Source organism: Myotis yumanensis, unplaced genomic scaffold (assembly GCF_028538775.1).
Source record: "Myotis yumanensis isolate MYYU_CA2020_CCGP unplaced genomic scaffold, mMyoYum1.0.hap1 SCAF_2, whole genome shotgun sequence".
In the NCBI taxonomy this organism is placed as follows: domain Eukaryota; kingdom Metazoa; phylum Chordata; class Mammalia; order Chiroptera; family Vespertilionidae; genus Myotis; species Myotis yumanensis.
In genome coordinates this window covers 48,398,026-48,422,547 of record NW_027223753.1, presented here as the reverse complement: position 1 = coordinate 48,422,547, position 24,522 = coordinate 48,398,026, and the positions used below count along the sequence as shown (strand labels likewise).

The 24,522-nt window shown below is 40.1% G+C and overlaps 2 protein-coding genes across 7 annotated transcripts in view; one reads left to right on the top strand and one right to left on the bottom strand.

The window, feature by feature from the left end:
* MIER1 (MIER1 transcriptional regulator) overlaps positions 1–8,373 on the bottom strand; it is a 61,251-nt gene extending 52,878 nt beyond the window's left edge. Inside the window, exons 1-3 of one of the 6 annotated variants that reach the window (XM_070405336.1) lie at positions 8,259–8,373; positions 7,103–7,203; positions 4,319–4,392 (exon numbers count right to left, since the gene is read on the bottom strand). In XM_070405336.1, the coding sequence (XP_070261437.1) occupies positions 4,319–4,392; positions 7,103–7,203; positions 8,259–8,325 (242 nt within the window). In that variant the 5' untranslated portion in view covers positions 8,326–8,373. Of the gene's footprint in view, positions 1–2,868; positions 2,976–4,318; positions 4,396–7,102; positions 7,204–7,804; positions 7,895–8,258 lie in introns of those variants that run through there. The other 5 variants (XM_070405335.1, XM_070405339.1, XM_070405338.1 and 2 more) reach the window with 5 other exon arrangements.
* The window catches only part of DNAI4 (dynein axonemal intermediate chain 4), a 58,275-nt gene continuing 42,114 nt past the window's right edge, over positions 8,362–24,522 (top strand). Inside the window, 6 exon segments of the mRNA XM_070405334.1 lie at positions 8,362–8,581; positions 8,584–8,692; positions 13,153–13,327; positions 18,152–18,336; positions 19,896–20,008; positions 23,014–23,170. Of these exon segments, the coding sequence (XP_070261435.1) occupies positions 8,524–8,581; positions 8,584–8,692; positions 13,153–13,327; positions 18,152–18,336; positions 19,896–20,008; positions 23,014–23,170 (797 nt within the window). The 5' untranslated portion in view covers positions 8,362–8,523.

Genomic DNA, 24,522 nt, shown 5'->3' with positions numbered 1-24,522 from the left:
AGGTCCCTAACACCACGTTCCTTATAAAACCCAAAGGATCAACTAGCCTTCTTTTAGAAGGTGGATAAATAACTTTAAGGGATAATAAAGAATGAGAAATATTACCAAAAAGTATTTTTAAAAAGGAGCATATGTCATTTCTTTGAAGCATATTAAATGTTATTAGTGTTATCACAATTTGAAGAATCATTACTTACTTCCTATTGTGGATTGAGATGACCAGACCAAGTATGAAAAATTGGTATATTCTATTTACATCTAAAGTAATTTGTATTCAAGAATTAAATACTTTGGGGGGGGGGGGGGGGGGAGAACAAGGCCAGGGTTATTCTTCTATATAGGAAATAACAAAAAAACCCCACAGAAGCATAATACCTATATTTTCTCTGGAGACATGCTTCTTCAATAACCTGTTTCCCCCTCAGATTTATCGAATAAATGCATATTATTGCTTTGCACTTACTGTTCTTTCGCCAGTTAGCTTCAATCCTTAGGTCTACTTAATCAAAGGTATAATAGCCAGCATTTGAATTATTTACCACATGTATCATAAAGAATGAAGCTCCAGAAAGCACACATAAAATCAAGTAAAAAACAAGCATTTCTCCATCAAAATTCTTTAAATAACCAGTTTCTAAAGTCATCCTTATTAAAATGTTGAAATCAGAAAATTATTTTTCCACCTCTACACCTGTTTTAGATTTTTTTGTAGGACACAGTGAAGTTTACTTCACTCTTCTTCCAAATTCACTGTAAAGAAAATCACCTACAAGTAATTGAAGAATATAAAAGAGGATTTTTTAAAAGATACCAGGTCACTAAATAAATGTGCTGAAAACAAAATTCAGGGTTTTTCTTCTTGAAATTGGACCACACAAGTGTTCCTACAGAATGAGAGTTCCAGTGTCCAAATGATGCAATTTTTAAGAAAATGAAAAGAATACACTTGAACATATTAGAAAATTATTGGTAATTCAAAACGCATTTCTTTTCCTCTTATATTACTGCAAACATCTTTAATTTCTAAAATGAGAAATAAAATGTTAATATACTTCCATTTACATATTAAGTTTTCAGTATGCTGGGCAGTTATAATTTCTGGGTGAGGTGTTTTAAACTTAAATTTCACCATATTTTCATATACTAAGCTACTTTCCTTCAATAATGTCCTGCTTTAAAATATGACAACAGACCTTAAAGCTCAAACCACTGTGAGCAGTACCACTAGGGAAGAACCCACAACACCTATGACAGACAGCAAGCACACTGCTGCTTATCCAGTGGATATTCACTGAAAGGGTGATCTGCTAAAGGCTATTTGATAAAATATATGTAAAGCCAGCTACCTACAACCCCTCCCCCCTTACATATGAAGGGAAAAAAAACACTTAAGACTCACCAGGACTGAAATTCTTTCAGCTAAGCGGAATAAATCCAGTCACATTTAAGTAAAATACAAAGTACTATGTTTTCTCCGATTCATGGGAAATTAAAATGCAATTCTTTAACCACAAAGAGCAAAGAAATGGAAATAATCTAAGACTAAATTTAGTCTTAAAACAGAAATATTAAGTGTTTTAAAAAGAATATTGGCAGCAAACACTCCTGCTACAGCAAACTCTCCCCCTCCTTTAACAGCATAAACATAAAGCCCGCTTCCCTAAGGCGAGCAGGAGCACCCCAAGAGCCGCTCCAGACGACAGTTCACCTGTATGTCCCCCCACCTCAACAGGTACATGGAAAGGCCTCCAAGTAAGTATTTGCATAACGTAACCATGTTTCTGTAGCCCAAGGTTTAAAAAGGGGACCTGGTTTTGATGAAAATACTCACCATTGATTTCATTTAGCAAGTCAGACAGACAAAAACTGGGGGCCGGGGGTAGGAAGAATGACCTACTTCCTGAATCTGTTTCTGGGTGCCTCTGAGACCGTGTAAACGGCAGTTCCCACAAGAGAAATAAATGCCCCACTGATCACTGCGAGTGGCTCTACGCAAACGAAAATCTAAATATATCCCCTCTTGAACTGAAAGGTACCTAACAAAATTCTCCCGAGGGTAAGAAAAAAAGTTTTTAAAAAAACAAAAAAAAAAACCTGAATGTTTATGGTTTAAATCGGAAGCAAAAATTTAAACCCCCAGGTCCTATACTAAATTCAAACTACCAGACCCGGTTTGGGATGAGCGGGGCGGCGGGGGAGGAGGAGGACTGGGGGGGGAGGGGGAGGGGGGGGCTGCCGGGAAAGTGAAACCGGGGGAGGCAGACAGCAACTCTGCGGACACGGAGGGAGAAAAAGAAAAAGAGGTGCTTTCTACCCGGGGGTCCGGGGGTGAAGTTTGGAGAAACGGGGGGACTCGCGTCCGAGACGGCAGGATGCGAAAGGCCAGGCTCATGCCTCCCAGCTCATTCGATCCCCGTCAGGAAAACTGCAGTTCACCAAAGGCCCCGACACCGACGGGATGTCAGCGGCGGGCGGCGCAACAGCATCTCGGCCCGGGAGGGAAGAAACTTCGCAAGAGGAAGAGCAGCGCCTCCTGGCCCGGGCGCCGGCCGGCCGGCCGGGCTGCCCCCGCCCCCGCCCCCGCCGGCGGGCGCCCACCCCCGGCCCTCCGCGCACGCAGCACGACGCGGCCCTCGACCCTCCAAACTGCCCCCGAAGTCCCCCCGCGCTCGGCCCGCCGGCCCCGCACCCATCCCAACTAAGTTCCCGGAGCCGCTCCCGCCCGGAGCGCGGCCCGCTCCGGACAACAGGTGGGCAGCGGCGCCGGCAGGGTGCCGGGCCTCTCCCGGCCAGGCCCACTCCACTCCTCCCCGGCCGGGGCCCCGGGGCGCCCGGCTCCGGGACGGGGAGGGGAGCTCGCTCCCTTACCTCCGCCATATTTGCCGTCCTGACGGGTCACATCTCCGCGGTGGCCGCGGCTGGGTCACGGCCAGAACCCGGATGTGAGACTCGGCAACGGGACTCCCGCCGCCGCCGCCGCCGCCGCCTCCCCGCTCCCGCCGCCACGGCCTCTGCCGGGAACGCGCAGGAGCCGCCCGAGCGCGCCCACCACACCCCACTCCGCCCCCTCGCGGCGACCCGGCGGAGCTGGGCTGGAGGGGAAGGCCGGCGCGAGCGAGCGCGGGCGCAGGGACCGGGGCGCGGGCCCGCGCCGCCCGCCCCGCCGCGCGGAGGGGCGGAGCCAAGGTGGGTGTGGAGGGAGGCGGGCACCCCGCGAGGGCGCCGCCCCGGACCAGCCCGGCCCGGCCCGGCCGCCGGCGACTCCAGCCGGGAGGAGACTAGCAACTACAGAAGTCAGGACGGGTGCAAAGCGCGCCTGGCATCCACGCCGCAGGGGAAAGGTCCGTTATATTTTACACGCAGCCCTGTTTTTGAAGTGCATTCGCTGGAAAACGGGTGTTGCTGTGATGCGACAGCCGCAAGGAGTGCGCTTTAACGCAGTTATCCCTTGACAAATAGATTCCTCTCTCGGTTGATTCGCAACGGGCAACGTAAAATTCAGCATCTCGCAATTTTAGCGGTATGGGCAGAGATTAAGAGAAGGGACCGGGTGAGTCTGCCATCTTCCTATCTCCTTTGCTTTGCACATACCTGCTGCGATGCCTGTAACACTGTAAGTGTGCAACCATTGAATTTTGCACTAGAGAAAAAAAAATTTAAACGTGAAATATTGAAAAGCTGCTCTTTGATGGACATAATCCCTGACTGAACTGCATGGAGGGAGAACTTGCTTATTTGCAATGCCCCAAATGCCTGCAATTTAAAAAGTTTATTATGATGTATTGTCCTAGAACTAACTGCCCTGGGCCTTAATGCCAACTCTGATGGCCAGAGCCAAAAGATTGCAAAATACAAACATGTTTCACTTCCATTATTTAGGCACATATTAGCTAATGCAAAGGTGACATTAAAAAGTACATTAACATATTTTACTAAGCCAGGAGTTTAACAGTCTTATTTCAAAAAAGACAGTTTCCCGCCCTCCCCCAAATGTACAAGGGTTCCTTTCAATGCAATTTTTAAAATGGCTACCAAAATCAACCAGTTAAATATGAAAACTACTCATTCCCTCCAAATAATGTAATGCCAGTACTACAATATATTGCAAAAAGTTGCACATAGAAAAATTTAATACTTAACTTGCAATGCAATATGGGGGAGGCTGTTTTCTTAAGGTATTTGTATTCCCTTAAAATTCTAGACTCTGTAAGCAGTTTCCTATTTCTAAAGAGCCAACATTAACTTGAAATTCTTATGTCCAATAATAATTTGTGCATTTACAGGCATATGAAGTAGCTGCTAAGTGAAAGGACATTACCTGGTAATTTGACAGGAAAAGAGTCCATAGACAGTCTGTAAACCAATTAAACATAAACATCTGATGCACATTTTCTACTGAAAGAAAAGCAAGGGAAAGAAGAGAAAGGAAAACTTTAAGGTTCCCAAATCTACAAACAATTTTTACCATTAACTGTATTGTACAGTATTTTCATTGTATTTTTTAGAATACTTATATAAAAGTGTTTTTCAGGATTCCTTGGGGGAGGGAATATGTTAGCATAGATATATAGTTTCTAAGTTACCTACCCTGTTGAATTACCTTAATCCTAGGACTCAAAATAAAAATGGCTTTTTAAAGTCAGTTCATAGTCACATCATTTTCACTTTGAGATGTTTGATGGAAACAGCTAAAGGCAAAGAACAGTGGATATGCATAGACTTTAGGTGGGTAAAGACAAAAAATAATGAGGGGCCTTGAGGTAGAAACTCAGGCTTTATAATATCATGGTGATAAAGGAGGATTTTCCATTTAAATGTGAAAGCTAATATATGAAATTTATGTAGCTGGTTACCAAAAGAATTTTAAAGCATTGTCAAAAATGCAAGGTACAGGAATAATTTGCTTGCCTAAGGCCCATTTAAACTTTGATTCTTCAGTTAAACCTCAACAAAATCCCAACTGATAAAAAGCTAGGGATCACAGCCTCTTAAGCTACTGAATGAATTCTGAAGTTGTCAGGAAAATCGAGGTCCGAGAAATACTTGAATGGGTATCTATCTACTGACAAGTGACCTTTACGTTTATTAATACTATGTATTACTTTTACTAATTTTAAGTGGCATTATGGTATAGAGGAAAAACATTCCCTCTACATTTTTCTTCTTCCCATCTTTATAAAGGTGGGTTCAGTGATTTTTTTTTTTTTTTTTGGTTCAGAGATTCCAAAAGAGAAACAGCTCCAGTATTTTAAGTCATCAGTAATATGTGACTTCTATATTCAATACAGTCTACTTCCATTTTATTCTAGTGATATATCTTTACAAATTCTAGGAGCCACCTTAAGGAAAGTCTTTTTCAAAACTCTTCCTACCTCTTCAATATCAAATATGTGAAAAGTAAGTATTGGTTAGCCATAGAATCTGTGTTGGATGGGACCTAGGAGGTCCTTTGATATATTTCTTCCCTATCTAGGTAGGAATCCCTTACTATGTTTCCCCACTCATTACCAGGCTTTTCTGCCTACACCTCCAATGACTCACTGTGTCATGAAGAAGCTGCTCTTTTAAAAAACAAAACTCTAATTTTTGAAACATTCTTTTTATTAATCCAGTATCTACCTCCTTGTTACTTCCATCTGCTACTCTGAGTTCTTCAGCACTTTGGATTAATACAACAGATGTCTTCTTTGTATTCAAATGCAAACAGTCAATATTTATACTTGGGTTAATAAAAAATAAATGCTGAAAGTCTACTGATAATAGAAGAGCTGAAAACAGGATATGACAGTTAAAGGCATGAGAAAACTCACCATATCTATGAGTTGCATAAAAATATTATGGTTTACAGTATTTATTAATGTGATATTCAAAATGGTCGTTCTGTTAATTGAAGTATTATGTTTAAAATTAAACTAAAAAGTGTGGTTAATTCCAATTTTATGTGAGGTTTGTGGCTAATGTCCCAAAACAAACAAAAACTTCACTATACAAAGCCTGAATAAATGCCTCTTTAGCTCCCATTCCCCACCTAAAGGATTCCTATTTTCAGGGAAACTAACATTAACTTTTACTACATTAAGCTGTTCAAAACTGCTATTATATTGGAAAATTATTTTAAAGCAATTTACTGAATGCTCCATTAAAAAGTTATTAAATAATTTTATAGAAGCTATAATACACATACACAAGAACCACTCAGAGTTATTTTGTTAACAAAAGCATTTTACGGTCACAATTTTACTTCACCCAATACCTTAAAATAACCAATAAGTAAACTTCTTTGGCAGTTACATATCCTAAGAAATACAACCTTTTATTCAATACTGATACCTGATTCAAATATAAGTAATATATACCCATATGTATAAACTGTTATGCAATTCAAAAGGTACCTCTCAAAATGCACCAAAAAAATTTTGTAACAACTTAGACCCTGGGGCTGTTTGAGTAAAACAGATTAATGCAACATATTCAAGACCCTAAAAACAAATTCTATATCTAATAATTTTCAGAGTCCCTGAGTGCCTTTGAGATTTTGTAATTATTTCCTAAATTTTTTGTTTAAAAGTGACAGCCTACACATTATGTGCAGGTAAAAAATTTATGGATAATCACTAATTTGGTTGAAGATACCTTAAAAAAAATCACCTATTTTTAAAAACGACGTTTTCGATAAAGGCTGAGAATTTACCTTTACTTTGTTTAGTAGGCAAGATGCAGGTTACAAAGCAGTAATGCATTACATTTGGAAGCCCCTCATCTATTCGGCAATCAGCATCAGCATCCGGATGTTAGTTTGATTTTTATTGTTAACGCCAGCCCAAGACACACCTTTTGGTTCTTCAAGGAACAGTTTAGGCTTTTCTTCTCATAATGTTTACATAAAAGAGTTTTACCCAGTGGCCCTGTTTTATCAGACTATCACCAACTGATATTTTTATAGCTCTTAAACTGTTGACATGTTATTTTTATTTCACCCAAACTCGAAATTTTTGGCCCATTAGCAGTTCTCAACACGGGAACATATAAGAACAATATACTGACAGTACTTGAGGGAGTTTGGATTTTCCCTCCCTTAATCTCCAAGTGTGCCCCTGCCTACCAGCATCACATCCGTCTTGTCTGCATTGAACCTCAACCAGTTGGTTCTTAACCACGTCCGTAACTCAGCCAGGCACTGGGAGAATCGAGCCACCACACCATCTGGATCAAAGGAAAGAGAGCCTCAGTCGTAACCTGACCAGAGACCATGATACCACAAGCTCACCATTCACCCTGTCTCTAATTTTTAAAAGAGATGTCCAGGAATTGGGAGAAGGATCCCACGACCATTTTTGAGAACATGAGCGAATCTTGAGTCATACAATTTGTAACCAACTTTAAAAGAATAAAAGCGACTCAATTACATAGATCAACTCATTCCACCCATGAATGAAGAAAGAAGGTTCAGTCAACTCCAGATCACCTCGGCTGAGCGGCCCCAGGAGACCGGCCAGTCCTAAGTTTTTCTGCAAAATTAAGAATTTTAGCATTGGCGAAAGCTTTAGGGATAACTGGGGCCCAGGAAGGGGTAGTGACTCGCTCAAGGTCACCCAGCAAGCGAGGACCAGAGAGAAGCTACAGGCCAGAGATCTTTCCATGAAAAGCTGGGAGAACAAGGCCAAAGGAGGGGGAGGCATCTGTCCCCAGGAATCCTTCCAGAGGCTGGGAGCGCCTCGGTCCCTCCCAATAGTGCCCTCTTGGAGTCTCTCTTCCCTCCCTCACTCCCTCTAGAAAGAGATGGTTTGCCCAGGACCCTGCTCACCACCAGGGCTGCAGAGCGAGCAGGAGCCTCCCCCGGGCTGGAACCGAACCCCAAGATGCTGGGGAAAAGAGGCGGAGCCACAGAGGGGAGGGCAGCTTAGCCCCACCCCGACCTGGACCCGGAGACCGACAGGAGAAAGGGGCGGAGGCGATCAGGGTCAGACACACTCACGCCGCTGCGGATTCCCAGCCAGCCAGCCGCGGGCACTGCCAAAGCGAAAGACCGGGCTGGGAGGGGGGGAGGGGGCGGAGGGGAGCTGCGCATGCGCCTCGGCGGCTCGCGCCCCTGAGGGAGGGAAGCGGGCAGCAGCCCCTCCCCGGAAGTTCAGGGTCTTCCGGGCGGTACTCTGCGGTGGGGGAGGGGAAGGGGAGAAAGGGGACAGAGGACACCTCGGGAGCCCCTCGTCCCGAAAAGGGCCAGGAGAGGGGAGGTGGTTTATGGAGGCTGCACTTACAGCCGCTGCCGCCGCCACCGCCGCCACCTTCGCTGCAGCCGCCACCGCCTGGAGAAGCCCCATCCATCCGCCTGCAGCCGGGGAGACTCCGAGCCTGGGAGGGGCCTGGGGCCGGGGCCGCCCGCCTCCTTCTTCTAGTCGTCTCCCCGAGCTTCCTCCTGCTCCACCAACCCTCTGCCCTCCCCTCCGCCTCCGCCCTCCTCCTCGGCCTCCAGCCGCCAGCCAACCGCGCGGCCGCTTGTTGAGCCCGGGCTCCACCGTCTCCATGACGCCCGGCAAACATTCCGGTGCTTCAGCCCTCGCCGCTAACGCCCGGGGTTGGGGTGCAGGGGCTCCCGGAGCCGGCGGGGAAAGGGGTGGTCAGCCACTCCCCAGCCCGTCGCCACCATGCTCGGCATTCCGACAGACAACTACAAGAAGCGGAGCACCACATCGTAAGTTCCGGCGAGGAAACCTTAGTCCGGCCCTCCGGTTCGCGGAGGGAAGGAACCTCTAGCTGCAGCCGGGTTCAGTCAACAGCATCGGAAGCCTCCAGGCGGTCGTGTCCCTCCTTCCTTGGCCCAGCACATGCAGCCTTTACCAGACCCCCGCCGGCCGTGCTCGCCCCATGAGAAAAGGCCGGGTTGGTGGAGAGCCATCCTGCTAGCACTCCTCCGTTTTTTTCCGCCCTGTCGTCTCAAGCTAGTTGCCCACGAGCTGTGCCTTCGGTTTTTTCCTACCCCCTCCTCATACCCTCCTGCCCTAAGCTCATTCCTGCTTACAGCATCCTAGCGGTCCTGCAGCCGGTGAATGACAGTCCGGAGAAAGCGCACAGCTCCTAGGGCTCCCTCCGCGCTGCCCAGCGGGGCCGCTCAAGTTCCCCGATTAGCTCCCTCTCCCATACTTCCAGGCCCCTTTTCTTCTCTTTTCCCAAATTTTGAACATCTCTCCAGTCTCCTCCAGCTCAGCTCATTTTCCTTTAGCAGAACTTGTTGAATTTTTTTTTTTTTTTTGAGAGAGAGAACCTCCCGTTCTCTCTTGAATATGATACTCAAGATTTTGGCCCATTCTACCGCCCCAGCAGAATAGCTTTCGTAAAGGTCCACAGCAGTAGCTGCTGCCTGGCAATATTCAGTGGCTGTGTCTGTTTCATTCTCAACTCTCACGCAGCAGCAGCAGCTTGGATCTGGTTTGTCACTTCTCGAGGTTTCTAGGACAACACCACTCTTCCCTTGTTCTCCCCTTGGTTTATGAATACTTTTCTCTAAATACTTTGCTGTTACTTCTTCATTTCCCCCGTGTCTAAATATCGGAGTGTTGCTGGGATCAGTCTTTTTTTCATTATCATGCCTTTAAAAATCACCTATACACTGATGATTCACAAGTTTATATCGCTAGCCAACACCTCTCCCAAGAAAACAGACTTTCAAAAAAGCAAATATTTGCCCTTAGAAGTTAATAAGACATCTCAAAATTTATATCCAAAACTTAACTTAATTTTCTAACCAACTCTGTAATAAAATGGCAACTTCTCTTTCAGTTCATTAAAGCCTTGGAGTTACCCTCGACTTCTCTAACATCCACTCCATCAGCAGCTTCTACCATTTCTACCTGAAAAATGAATCCAGGCTTACCACTCCGATGTAAGCCACTGTAACACTGCAGTAACCACATAAATGGTCTTGCCGATGCCCACATTACAGTAATAACTGGCTCTTTTCAAAACCATCTTCTGGCTCCCATTGCACTCAGAGTGGAAACACTACTTACAGTATCTCACCTTGGACTCTTCCTCTTGATTAATTACACTCACTGTTGTTCCACAGTAATATCAGGCACATTATTTCCTCAATTCAGAATGTATACATTTGCTGTCTTTTGGAATATTGTACCCCTAGATAACCTCATGATTCATTTTCTTTACATGTCACCTTATTGAAGAATTCACTAATGTGTGTGTTTGTGTATAATACTTCCTCCTCCTCATTGCTTTATTTTTCTCCATAAAACAAGTAAACCTATTTGGTATTTGGTATACTTGTTTGTTAATCTGCCTTCACCCAAGCTATGGTACTCCATGGGAGCAGAGACTTTTTTGTTTTGTTCACTGCTATTGCCTAGAATACAGAAGGTGCTCAATAAATATTTGATGACTGAACGAATGAATCAGTTTGTACTTTAGTGACTGGTTACTCGTCTGGTTTTTGTTTTTACTTGAAGGTATGGAAATCTCAAGGTAAAATTGAGTAGAGTTCATGTAATTTTTAAAGTCATACAACTCTCATAGTAGCTGAGATAGTTAGAAAAATTCCCTTGGGAATTTCTTAAATAATGACAAATTCATAGAAGATTACCTGTTAAGGAAAGAATTAGGTGGGAGATGGGAAATAGTATAACCTTCACTTTTTTAGTTAGCCATGTTGTATAATTAAAATAAAATTTGACAGACACTAAAGTTTACAATGGTTTGACCTAATACATATGTTATTTCTCATCTTTCTTTTAGGATTTAATCCTGATCTTGGAAAGGATCACATGAAACATTAATTTTTCACTTTCACTTTTTCACTCCAAATTTTCTTATTTTGGGTCTTTCCTATTTGGCTTAACAATATTGGACAATCTCTTTTAAAAACTACCAGTAATTAATTGTTCAATGCTTTTATCCCATTTCTCTGCTCAGTTTCTCTATTCTACTAACTTTTTGGTTTATTCATTTCCTTTGATTTTTTAGAATTTTCATCTGTTGAGCATGTTATCCAGTTTTTCCATTAGAATCTTAAACTCAATCCCTGGTGGAGGGCATGCAGGAGGCAGCCTATCGATGTTTAACGCTCACATCAATGTTTCTCTCTCCTTCCTCTCTGAAATCAATAAAAATATTCTTAAAAAATTAAGTCCCTGCTTTAGCAAACTTAAGAGTATAGAGCTACCTGGCCTCTGGTATCATGACTATTCTTTAGACAGTGATTTTCAGATTGGTTATTTCCTCCTGAAATCATCTTATTGCCCACTAATTTGCCTCTTGAGAACATTTGTTGTCTAACATAATTACACATGTATTATAAATTTTTAATATAATTGAAAGGAATTTCTTTTAAAAAGTAGTCTGTACTTTCTCTGATTTCTCAATGTAGTAGGCAGAGTGCTATTTGCTGGGGCTATAAATGGTGACATGATAAACATGGTTTCTGTGCAGTAGGAGAAGAGAAGGTAGAACTGGATTGTAGTGAATTATGAAGCAAATAAGAGGAGTAAGGAAGTAGCCAGTATAATTGTCTAATGTTTTAAAAAGTTAGACTATGAAAGAAGGAGAAATGTAGTAAAGGATAGAGGAAGACTTGGCTAAAGGAAAGATTTTTAAGTTTAGGGGATGACTGAAGCATAATTATATGCTAGGGGGAAAAGATATGAAATAAAATGTAGGAGACAGGGAATTATTGATGGAGAAGTATCCCTGAGAAAGTAGTAAGAGACAAGTTTCAAAGCCTAGGTAGAAAGATAGCCTGAGATAAGAATGGCAACTGTTTTACTGAAAGAGGAAGAAATTTGAGTTTAGGTTTATATGAGTTTGTAGGATGAGGAAGAAGATTATAATGAAGGTGGAAACATAATTTAAGGAGGTTTTACTTGATTATTTTTATTTTCTTAGAGATGTTGAAGGTAAAGTCCTTTAGAGTCTGAAGGGGGGAGGACAGGTAGAATACTTAAAAAAGATATAACCTGAATGGAATTCACTTAGTCATTTATTTTTTAAAAAATGCTTATTTTGTGCCCACAACATACTGGGCACTGTCTTTCTTATTAGGGATATAGCAATGAACAAGACAAAAGTTTTTGCCCTAAACATGCTTATATTTTAGTAGAGGAATGGACAACAACAAAGTGTGAAGTAGTAATAAATGTACTAATGTCTTTAAAAATATTTTATTGTACTCTGATCATTTATGATTTGAAAGTAAAGCTATCATTAAAAACATTTTCTTTTGCCAGGACAGGAGTGGCTCAGTGCTTGAGCATCAACCTATGAACCAGGAGGTCATGGTTCAATGCCCGGTCAGGGTACATGCCCAGATTGCAGGCTCTATCCCCAGTGTGGGTTGTGCCAGAGGCAGCCAATCAATGATTCTTTCTCATCATTGATGTTTCTATTTCTCTCCCTCTCTGAAATCAATAAAAATATATATTTTTAAAAAGTTTTCTTGAACATCTACTCCCTTTTTAAAATCTAAGAGCAGATTGTCCTTATTTTATAGAAATCCAAAGTATAATCAGAGTACTAGAATGAATGATAAGGTAGGTTTTTGTCTTAGGGAAGTTACAGAGTAGATCCAAAAGTAAAATCATATTTTTTCTCCAGGACATAAACATTTTGATGATAACTTCTCTTCTTATTAAAATTATTATGTAATTATTCAGGCAGGTTTATACTTATGCTTTAACCTGCCTATGTTACTGCACTCTACACTCATTTGTGCTTACTACATGTCAGACACTTCCTAACTATAACATAAATTATTTTAATCCTCAAATAACCTATGAATTAGAAACTATTATTATCCCCATTATACAGATAAGGGAACAGACCCAGAGAAATCGGTGTGGACTTTGGATCTGACTACCTGGGTTTAAATTTCAACTCTACTAGAAATGTTTCTCTCTAAAGTTTCCATATAAATAACTAGTATAAATAATAGTAATAGTAACCTCATAGAGTTGCGTGGAAAATTTGACATAATGCATATAAACATTCTAGATCTATTCTTATACATAATGAGCTTTTAAGTAGTAGTAGTAGTATTTCTCATTTATATGTTTAGATTGTTTTCATGTTTCTAATTAAAGTCTCTTTTTAGTGTTGGTTAGTTTTTCTTCAGTTGTGGGTCCTCTGTGTTATTTTCTTTTCTTGGTATAGGAACTTAGGCAGTCCGCAAAAGAAGTCTATTACTGGCCTTCTTAGTCCAGTAAAAGGAGCTCAAACAAAAGCACATCTCGGTATGACCCCAAGCAGAATGGGTTCATCAAAAATCTTGACGGCATTACCAGAGATAAAAACAGATAAAGTGACTACCACAAAGGCAGCCATACAGGTAATATTCTCTCTCTCTTTTTTTTCAATATATTTTTATTGTTTTCAGAGAAGAAGGGAGAGGGAGAGAAAGAGAGAAACATTAATGATGAGAGAATCATTGATCGGCAGCCTCCTGCATGCTCCCTATTGGTGATTGAGCCCGAAACCCAGGCATGTGCCCTTGACCAGAATCAAACTCGGGACTCTTCACTCCACAGACTGACACTCTATCCACTGAGTGAAACCAGCTAGGGCAATAATATTCTTTAGAATTCTAAGTTTATTTGAAAAAGACACCTTGAAGAACTTGCTGACATGTTAAAGGTAGAAAATATGCTGCTTTGAAATAATCACTCCTAATATTGATATATTGATTTAATTAGTCTTTACTACATAATATATTTTACAGTATAATATTGGCAGTTACCCCCTATAATTCATTATTGGTAATAATATTAGAGTGGAATGAGAAAAATCTACTCGTGACCTTAAGAATTAGTTGGTTTGATAGTAATTGTGACTAATCAAGCTATAATACAGATAGTACAACTGCTATCCCCTCTTTGCAGTGTACTCTAGAAAATTTAATTAAATGAATTGTCATAAAATAGGTTATTCTATCTCATTAGAGGACTTATTAAGAATTGCTTTTTAAGAAGTAACACCAATCCTCCTCAGACTGTTCCAAAAAATTCAAGAGGAAGGCACACTTCCAAGCTCTTTCTATGAAGCCAGCATTACTCTAATCCCAAAACCAGATAAAGACACTACAAAGAAAGAGAATTACAGATTACAGGCCAATATCCCTGATGAACATAGATGCTAAAATCCTCAACAAAATACTAGCAAATCACATCCAGCGATACATTAAAAAGATCATATACCATGACCAAGTGGTATTTGTTCTGGGGATGCAAGGCTGATACATCACATAACTTGAAAGACAAAAAACACATGATCATATCAATTGATGCACAAAAGCATTTGACAAAATCCAACACCTTTTTTTGATAAAAACTTTCAGCAAAGTGGGAATAAACGGATCATACCTGAATGTAATAAAGGCCATATATGACAAACCTACAGCCAACATCATCCTCAATGGGCAAAAACTAAAACCATTTCCCCTAAGAACAGGAGCAAAACAGGGACGCCCACTTTCACCACTCCTGTTTGACGTGGTATTGGAAGTGCTAGCCATAGTGATCAGACAAGAAAAATTGTATCCAAATTGGAAAAGAAGAAGTAAAACTGTCATTATTTGCAGATGACATGATATTGTACACAGAAATCCCTAAAAACTCCATTGAAAAACTACTAGATTTATTAAATGAATTTGCAATATATCAGGATACAAAATTAACACCCAGAAATCTACAGCATTTTTTATACCAATAATGAACTCACAGAAAGAGAAACTAGAAAGACAATCCCAATTTTTTGCAACAAAAAAATTAAGATACCTAGGAATAGACTTAACTAAGAAGGTAAAGGACATGTACTCAGAAAACTACAGGACATTGAAAAAAGAGAGGAAAATATAAACAAGTGGAAGAATATACCCTGTTCATGGATTGGTAGAATTAACATCATTAAAATGACCATTCTAGACAAAGCAATCTATAGATTCAATGCAATCCCCATTAAAATACAGCATATTTCACAGACCTAGAACAAACTTTCCAAAAATTATATGGAATAATAATAAAAAAACGAATAGCCGCAACAATCTTGAGAAAGAAGAACAAAGTTGGAGGGATCACAATACCAGATATCAAGCTATATTACAAAGCTACTGTTCTCAAAATTGCCTGTTACTGGCACAAGAACAGACATATAGACCAATGGAACAGAAGAGATAACCCAGAAATCAACCCAAGCCATTATGCTCAATTGATATTTGACAAAGAAGGTCAGAGCATACAATGGAGTTGAGATAGTCTATTCAATAAATGATGTTGGGAAAATTGAACGGATACAAGCAAAAAAGGAAACTAGATCACCAACTATACCATACACAAAAATAAACTCAAAATGGATCAAAGACTTAAGTGTAAGATGGGAAACCATAAAAATCTTAGAAGAAACCATAGGCAGCAAAATATCAGATATATCTCACAGCAATATCTTTACCAATACATCTCCTAGAACAATGGAAACTAAGGAAAAAATAAACAAATGGGACTACATCAAAATTAAAAGCTTCTGCACAGCAAAAGAAACTATCAACAAAATAAGAGAGCCCACTGCATGGGAGCTCATATTTAGTTGCCAATGTTACATTTAATAAGGGTTTAATCTCCAAAACTTATAGGAAACTCATACAACTTAATGAAGATAACCCAATCAAAATATGGGCAAAGGACCTAGACACTTTTTAAAAGTGGACATACAGAACCCAAAAGACATATGAAAAAATGTTCAAAGTCACTAATCATCTGAGAGATGCAAATCAAAATGACAATGAGGTATACCATCTCACACCTGTCAGAATGGCTATCATTAACAAATCAACAAACTACAAGTGCTGGTGAGGATGTGGAGAAAAAGGAACCCCCATGCACTGCTGGTGGTGCAGCTACTGTGGGAAACTGTGGAGTTTCCTCACAAAATTAAAAATGGGCCAAAACCGGTTTGGCTCAGTGGATAGAGCGTCGGCCTGCGGACTGAAAGGTCCCAGGTTCGATTCCGGTCAAGGGCATGTACCTGGGTTGCAGGCACATCCCCAGTAGGAGATGTGCAGGAGGCAGCTGATCGATGTCCCTCTCATCGATGTTTCTAACTCTCTATCTCTCTCCCTTCCTCTCTGTAAAAAATCAATAAAATATATTTTTAAAAAAAAAATTAAAAATGGAACCCCATTTGACCCAGTGATCCCACTTCTAGGAATATATCCCAAGAAATCAGAAACACCAATCAGAAAGGACATACACACCCCTATGTCCATAGCAACACAATTTACAATAGCTAAGATTTAGAAACAGCCTAATAGCCCATCAGCAGATGAGTGGATTAAAAAAGAGTGATGGAAAGAAATATATATGATATACTAATAATCCAACAGACTACAATCATCTGTAAATGAGCAAACTAATGCGCATACAACAACATAGAGAAATAGAAAAACATATTGTCAAACAAAAATGACAAAATATGTCATAATACACTGAGTGGCCAGATTATTATGACACTTGTAGGCAAATTAGCCGTTGACTGCATCCTATGGCATATGGAAGCCGAAGGCCTGTTTGAACACCTTTGCTGTCTGCAGTTACCAAGATAAAATGTCTCCAATTCACACAGGAATACAAGGATTGGACAGTCGAGCATTGGAAAAAAGTCATGTGGTCCGATGAATCACGTTTCCAGTTGCATCATGCAGATGGCAGAGAGAATTTGGCAGAAACAGCATGAAAGCATGAAACAGCTTGAAAGCATGCACCCCACATGCATGAGTACAACCCTTTAAGCTGGTGGGGACAGTGTTATGGTTTGGGGCATGTTTTCCTGGCATGATTTGGGCCCTTTAATTCATGTGGAACAACGTCTGATTAGCACAACATATTATTGCTGATCAAGTTCATACTATCATGTTGATGGCATATCCCAATGGAGATGGCTTCTTCCAATAAGACAATGCTCCATGCCATGGTGCTCATATTGTGCAGGAGTGGTTTCAAGAACACGAGGGAGACTTTACCTTGCTTAAGTGGCCCCCACAATCACCAGATCTCAATCCAATTGAGCATTTGTGGGACAAAGTTAAAAGAGCCATCAGGCAGCTGGTTCCACAACCATCAAATCTCACAGAACTTGACAGTGCTATTCATCAGGCATGGTGTCAGATTCCTTGCATCACCTTTCAACATCTCGTGGAGTCAATGCCAAGAAGAATCGCCGCAGTATTGAATGCAAAAGGTGACCCAACAAAGTATTGATGGGGTGGTCTAATAATCTGGCCACTCAGAGTATATAACTATATACATTTTAAAAACAGGCAAAACTAAATTACATTGACTTTCATACACTGTTGGTGGGAAGCACTTGCAAAAACTTTAGCAGTATCTATTAAAGATGATTCATTACACAGAAATTCCACTCTGGTACATATCCAACATAAATGCATACAGCATATTTGGTAACACACATACAACAGTATTCATAGCAGCACCATTTGTAAGAGCCAAAAAAAGAAAAAAGAAAAACTACAGAAATGTCCATAAACAAGAGAATAGATAAATAAAATTCACAAAATGAAATAGTGTACAATAATGAAAATGAACCATCTACTAGATAATATGAATGAATCTCACGAATATAATAGTGAACAAAACAAACCAGTTCCAAAGAGTGTATACTATATGCTTCCATCTAAATAAAGTTTAAGAACAAGCAAAACTACTCCATGTTATTAGAATATTTGTTACTTTTGGTGGGAAACAGTGTCTCTTATGAAAGGAACTTCTGGGATTCTGGTAATTTCCTGTTTCTAAATTTGAATTCTGGGTCCATGGGTGTGTTCAGTTGTTAAGAATTTATTAAGCCACAAAAATATAATATGCAAAAATAATCTGGATGAATAATAATTTTTTTATCTTTCTGAATTTTCTCAAATTAGCATATATTACTTATACATAGGTAAAACATAAGACTTAAAAATGTATGTCTACTTTAGAAACTTTTTAAGCATAAGATCTTTTATCATTTAGTTTTTCATGTTTATTCTAACCCAGAAACATTATACTTATCTCTTTTTTTCCTATTACTTTTATTCCTATTTTCTAGGACTTATTATTTAGGAACCTTATCTTTTTTACTTATTTCATATTACCATTTTCTACAGGTGTTTGATGTAAATGGAGCTGATGTTACTCCTCGACCTCTTTACCGTCCAGATCCACATACTGGTACACCAAAGCCAAATAAACTGTTGACATCACGAGAAGGATCATTCTCATCAGAATTTGTACCTTCCCACAGCCTTTATCAAAATACACTAAATCCTAGTATGTTAGGGCAGTTTTCAAGGTAGAGTATACTGTTCTATACTTTTAAAAAATATTATATACATTGTCTTTTCATTTAAGTTGCATATATGTAACTTCGATGTCCATTGTCTCCAGTCTCCCAGCTCCACTCTGTCATCCTAATGTGCCATCTCTATGCTCCTCTTATAATTAGGTCTAATTAGATGTAGAGCTTTGCACGTCTTAAGTTCTTGTACACTCACACCAAAACATTAGTGAAAAAAATATGTAAATTTTACTCAATATTTCCTGAAAAAACAAAAGAGGGGGCTAGTATTACATACCCAAAGACATATTTCTTCAGTTTCTTTTATGCTACAATTTATGGGGAAGAGTGGCTTTTGCTCCCCTCCCTCACATCTATTCCCCCATGCAAATCCCTGTTCTCCTAGGGTTTGATTTCTCTCTTGTTTTATAATTTTCTTCCTTGTAAATGAAATGTTATGCTTTTTTTATGAAGATACTAGTACACTTGAAATTTCGTGAATGCTTATAAGTAGAAAAGTTCAGATCTTTGCACTAATGAAGCAGTGCATCCTAAAACAATGTAAAGATTAAAGGGAAATATTTGAGTGTGTAATTTTCAATCTGACAAATTAAAAGTTCCAGATGTTAACTAAGCATGAGATTTGGAGGGTGGGGGGAGTGCTCAGCAAAACGATAGATATTCCAGTAAATTTGATCCACCCATTTGGAGTGCAGTTGGGATTATAGACAGAAAGGGGGGGGGGCAATTAATATCTTGGAGTAATTTTAAGTCCATATATTTAAGGAAGTTATTTTGGGATTCTTTCATATACTGATTTCCCACTGAGTACATAGATTTTCTTTTTTTTTTTTTTTAAATCTATTTTATTGATTTTTTACAGAGAGGAAGGGAAAGAGATAGAGAGTTAGAAACATCAATGAGAGAGAAACATCGATCAGCTGCCTCCTGCACATCCCCCACTGGGGATGTGCCCGCAACCCAAGTACATGCCCTTGACCAGAATTGAACCTGGGACCTTTCAGTCCGCAGGCCGACGCTCTATCCACTGAGCCAAACTGGCTTCGGCCATAGATTTTCTTTTAAGTAAATCTTGAGAAAGCCTTTGTCAAAATGATTAAGTCACATTTAAGATGGGATTTGAATGATGAGCAGAAACCTGGTGAAAAATGAAAAGAAGTGTATTCTAGGCTGAGACCCTGAAGTAGGAATGCTCTACAAGGTTGAGGAATAAAAAAAAAAAAAGAAGAAGAAGAAAAGAAAAGAAAAAGGGAAGCTAAGAGTGATACTGAAGATGGAGAGTCTAGGTAGGTGGGCTGTATTCTAGGTTTTTACCCTAAATATATTGGGAATCCATTGAAGGACTTTAGGTATAGTTTTGATATGTTATCTCTAACATATATTTAAATGACTTACTTAAAGAATATTAGAAATCAACTTGATGTTTGAAGAACAGATTTTTATCAGTTTTGCTTATGATTATAATATAATTGGTTTCTCAACATGATATTTTCATTTATATGTTTAATTATCCATAAGGACATCTAAGCAAATAAATAATGTTGTTATTAAAGGTCAGTTTTAGGAAGCAGTACAGTGTCTAAGTCAAGTCTATCAACTACTGAGTCAATAGCAGAAGACCTAGAAGAATTATCCTATAAACGGGAAGGACCGGCTAGTATTACAGGTAATGAAAATACAGTTGTTTATTGCAGTAACAGACCACTATATTCCTTTAGCACATATGCTCATTATTTTTTGGATACTTGAGATAGAAGAACTGTGGTAATGATTCCCAAATGCTCATTTGTGCAGTAGCAATATGAACATTACCAGGGTAGTAACTATCCATATAATTCTAAAAGTTCCCAAGGTGGCTGTCCTATACCACCAGCCTCAAGAATCATAGAGCATGTTTTAAAAGACCTCAGCTTTTTACTCAGAGACAAATAATTCTGATACATTGTGATCAATGCTGTAATAAGATATATGCCGAATGTGATGGGAGCACTTAGAAAGGAAATATTAACTCCTTTGAGGTGAGAAAAAGAGAGAATGTTCACAGAGAGAACATTACTGACATTTGAATTGGGTTTTAAATATATTAGTTATTTGTGAGAATGAAGAGGAGAGGCCCGTTCCAAGCCAAAGATAAAACATGAGGTAGTGCAAAAGATTATGAAAGTAAAGATAAAAGAATAAGGAAATAATGGTTGGTCAGAAGTACCAGAAGAAAGGAGTGCCTACTTGAGGGGCCATTTGCCTTGGAGTAGAGTAAGGATGTCTTTTTCTCTAAGATGATAATGAAGGATTAATGAGAATATTGATACAGTTGGGAAAGTGCTTGATGGAATCTTCTTTTTTGGTGATGGACTTTTATTTTTGGTGTAATAGGAATGCTCTTGACAAGTAACAGGATACCTAACTACCATTAGTTTAGTTTATTCAAATAAAGGCTTATTTTCCCCACATTAAAAGAAGTTAAGAGGTAGATAACTTTTGGCCTTAATTTTGTGACTTAATTATGCCACAAAAGACTGGATTGGCAGCTCCATTATTCTCTTTCCTTAAGCCCTTTCTTGCCTCGTGCCTCCTGGTCTCAACATATCTACCCCAGCTCTGGGTATTATCATATCCACATTAAAGACAGAAGAAAGAAAAAGGCAGTAGCACCAGTCATATCTCCCTTATCAGGAAAGAAAAGATTTCCCAGAGGACTTTGTTCTTCTTGTTTATTTTTTTTATTTTACCTTGTTGGTTAGAACTGTGTCACATGGCCACCCCTAGCTTCAAGAGAGTGTAGGAAACCTAAATACTTGGTGTCTCAGTCTCTGTTAAATGGAAAGAGGCAAAGAAAGGGAGAAGGACTTAGCAATGAAATTTTAGACAGTCAGCAATGTCTGTTGCAGGAGTGAAACTCATCCTCTCAGAGGGAGACTAGGACTGGGTTATTGTCATGACCACCTCCAGCCCTTTCTACACATATTCTACATATTTATGTAGGCCATGTTCATTTCCTTTAAAAAAATAATTGTCATTAGTGTTAAAAACCAATTCAAACTATTACTAATACTGTAAAAAGATCAAAGCAATGTTTCTCATTCCTATCTCTCCAGTATCTAAGATTGGGGAGACACCACAGAGAATGCTGAAATTTTAGTTGAGGCTTCCACACATTAATATAAAAAAACGTAAGTTTAGTATTTATTTCCCCAGGTTATCTGTAAAGCTGTCAACAGGTACTGGTGACTCCATATTATAACTCCATTTAGTGAGCTGTGGTATGGGTAGGGTTTTCCTACTTCTGTACTTTTACTTGTAAACTATTTTTACTACGGTGCTTTATAATGTGTTTTAAAGCATTGTATTTACAAAAAGGGAAATGCTGTAAATATTGCATATTTTATGTATTTGGACCAAAACGTTAAAAGTAATTAGACAAAAGTGGTTTTGCACCAATTTTATTATGTCAAGTAAAACCATCAGACCTACACACAAAAAAAAGTTTTGTTTTTCTAAAGCTATCCAAGTTTTACCCTTCCCTCCTTCTGAAAGAACTATCAAGAATGGAGAAGATGTGTTCTCTCCATCTCTGGAAGTAAATAAGTGCAGGTGAGGCAAATTGATAAATTTGTGTGCTTTTCCAGGTGGAGAGGGATATGCAGTCAAGATCTAATTGTACGGCCATTTTAGCTTTAGGGGATCTGGCCCATTAAATAAATTCTATAGGTATACTAGAGGCCCAGTGCATGAAATTCATGCATGGGTAGGGTCCCTAGGCCTGGCCAGCGATCAGGGCCAATCAGGGCCTTCCGGCTGCCGGCTGGGGCCTCCCTTCCCCAACTGCTGGCTGCCAGCTGGGGCCTTCCTTTGTTCCATGCCACCCCCTGGCGGTCAGCACACATCATAGCAAGCAATCGAACTCCTGGTCGAACTCCTGAGGGGACAATTTGCATATTAGGCATATATGTATATATATAAGTTTCAGGCAATTTCTCAATACAAGCAACATTCAGACAATGGTTGATACAGAGATCCAGGCAAAAATCAGCAATTAAGTAGAAGATTGACTAGACTCTTACTTTCCTGGAATTAGTGGAATTAATAACTTGAATTTTTTTTTTAGGTTATAAGAAAAGTTTTTTTCTTAGGCTCTGGGACTTCTTAAGAGGAGACTGAGCCTTAGTCTGTGGAACGTGTATACCCTTAAGTTTTGTTTTTCTAAAGCTATCCAAGTTTTACCCTTCCCAAAGACTCATGGATTCCTGCTTCACACTCTGTTTTTAACAGAAAACATTGAACTCTGTGTAACCTATATACCTTGTCATGACTCTTCCAACTTCCCCAGTCCTGAGGGAAATTTTTTAAAGGAACTTGGACCTCTGGCTAGCCTAGAAGCTTGAGGCCAACCTTTTTCAATATCTTATTTGCATGGATAATAAGCCTATTTTGATCCTATATTTAACCAGAACTTCCATTGGAGAGTCTTTAGCTCCTGGTAAAGATGATTAGAGGTGGGCTGTAATCTAAATCAAAAGACAACTGATAAAAAGAACAAAGAACAAAAGGTTGTTGTAGATACAGACTAGAAATTTGCTTAGTTTCAAAGGAAGGTTGCATATTATGTTCCCAGTTATTTAATATACTATTTTAAAGGAGCAATTAGCAAATGATTTGTATTGTGCATTTTAGAGTTACAAATTCCAAAGAAAACAACCAGAAAAACTATAACCAAAGAAGAACTAAAGAAGACTATAGACATACTACTCACAGAGACAGAAACAATGACATTGTTTAACCTACCAACAGTCATGATTTCTGTAGAAGCTGAAGAAGCTGACAAAATACTGTATGTATGGTTCAACTGTTTATATTGCTTCTATAATTTAAATGCAAAGACAGAGTTTCTTACTATTTTTTAAAAAATACGTTTTTATTGATTTCAGAGAGAGGAAGGGAGAGAGAAAAAAACATCAATGATGAGAGAGAATCATCAATAGGTTGCCTCCTGCATGCCCCCTACTAGGACTTAAGCCTGAAACCCAGGCATGTGCCCTGACTGGGAATCCAACTGTGACTTTCTGGTTCATAGGTTGACATTCAACCACTGAGCTACACCAGTTGAGTGGAGTTCTTATTCTTGTTTCTGTCCTTGGGGATTCCTGGATAAATACTGTGGTGTATGTGCCTGGTGAAATTATTTGTTACCCTATGTGTCCTGTGAAATTATACTTAAAGTGTTTATGCTGTATGCACCTAAGAACCCATGGCTTTACCATATTCACTAAAAAGTAGAGGAACTACTAAGATAAGTCATAAAAGAAATAAAGAAAGCTTCCAAGTGTCAATATAGGGTTTAATGATTTTTATGCATATATAAAGGACTGAGGAGACCAAGATGGCGGCGTAGGGTGTAGACCTGTGCGTGCTGCCTCCCACAATATCATTGAAACTACCAACTATAAGACAAACAACCACCATTCAGAACCATGGGGAAGTTGGCCCAGTGGAAGTTCTACAACTGGAAGGAAAGAAAGAAGCACAGTGAGACTGAGTAGGAGCTACAGAGGTGCCAAGAACATGGGTACAGAGTCACGCGCCAGGCGGACTGCAACTGGATGCGTGGTTTTTTTTCAATCGGAAGGGGTTACAAACTCTCGAATTCACTGGGCTTGTCCGGGTCGGGTCTCTGAAGCCCCAGACCCCACGGGGAGAGGCGGCACAGCCTTGCAGCGGTTGGAAAGTGAGGGAGGCTCTGTCGCACAGCTGCTCACCGGCACTAGGGGACTCGAAGTCCCGGAGTCCCAGAGAGGCGAGGAGCCGGGGAGACGCCATTGCTATTTGCTCCGCCCTGGCGACTCCCTGAGACCCCGCCCTACCCAATTTACATCCCCATCCAAGCCTTGAAAGTGGCACAAAAAGACCCACCTGCGCCTTTGAAGCATAACCCAACAAATTGCAGACTTCAACTCCTCGCACCCATCAGAGACACACTCAAGAAGCAGACCCAGGAGAACCAAGATGGCGGCATAAGGTACAGACCTGTGTGTGCTGCCTCCCACAACAACATCGAAACTACCAACTATAGGACAAAGAGCTATCATTCGGAACCATGGGAAAGCTGGCCCAGTGGAAGCTCTACAACTGGAAGGAAAGAAAGAAGAGCACTGAGACTGAGTAGAATGTGCAGAGGCACCAAGT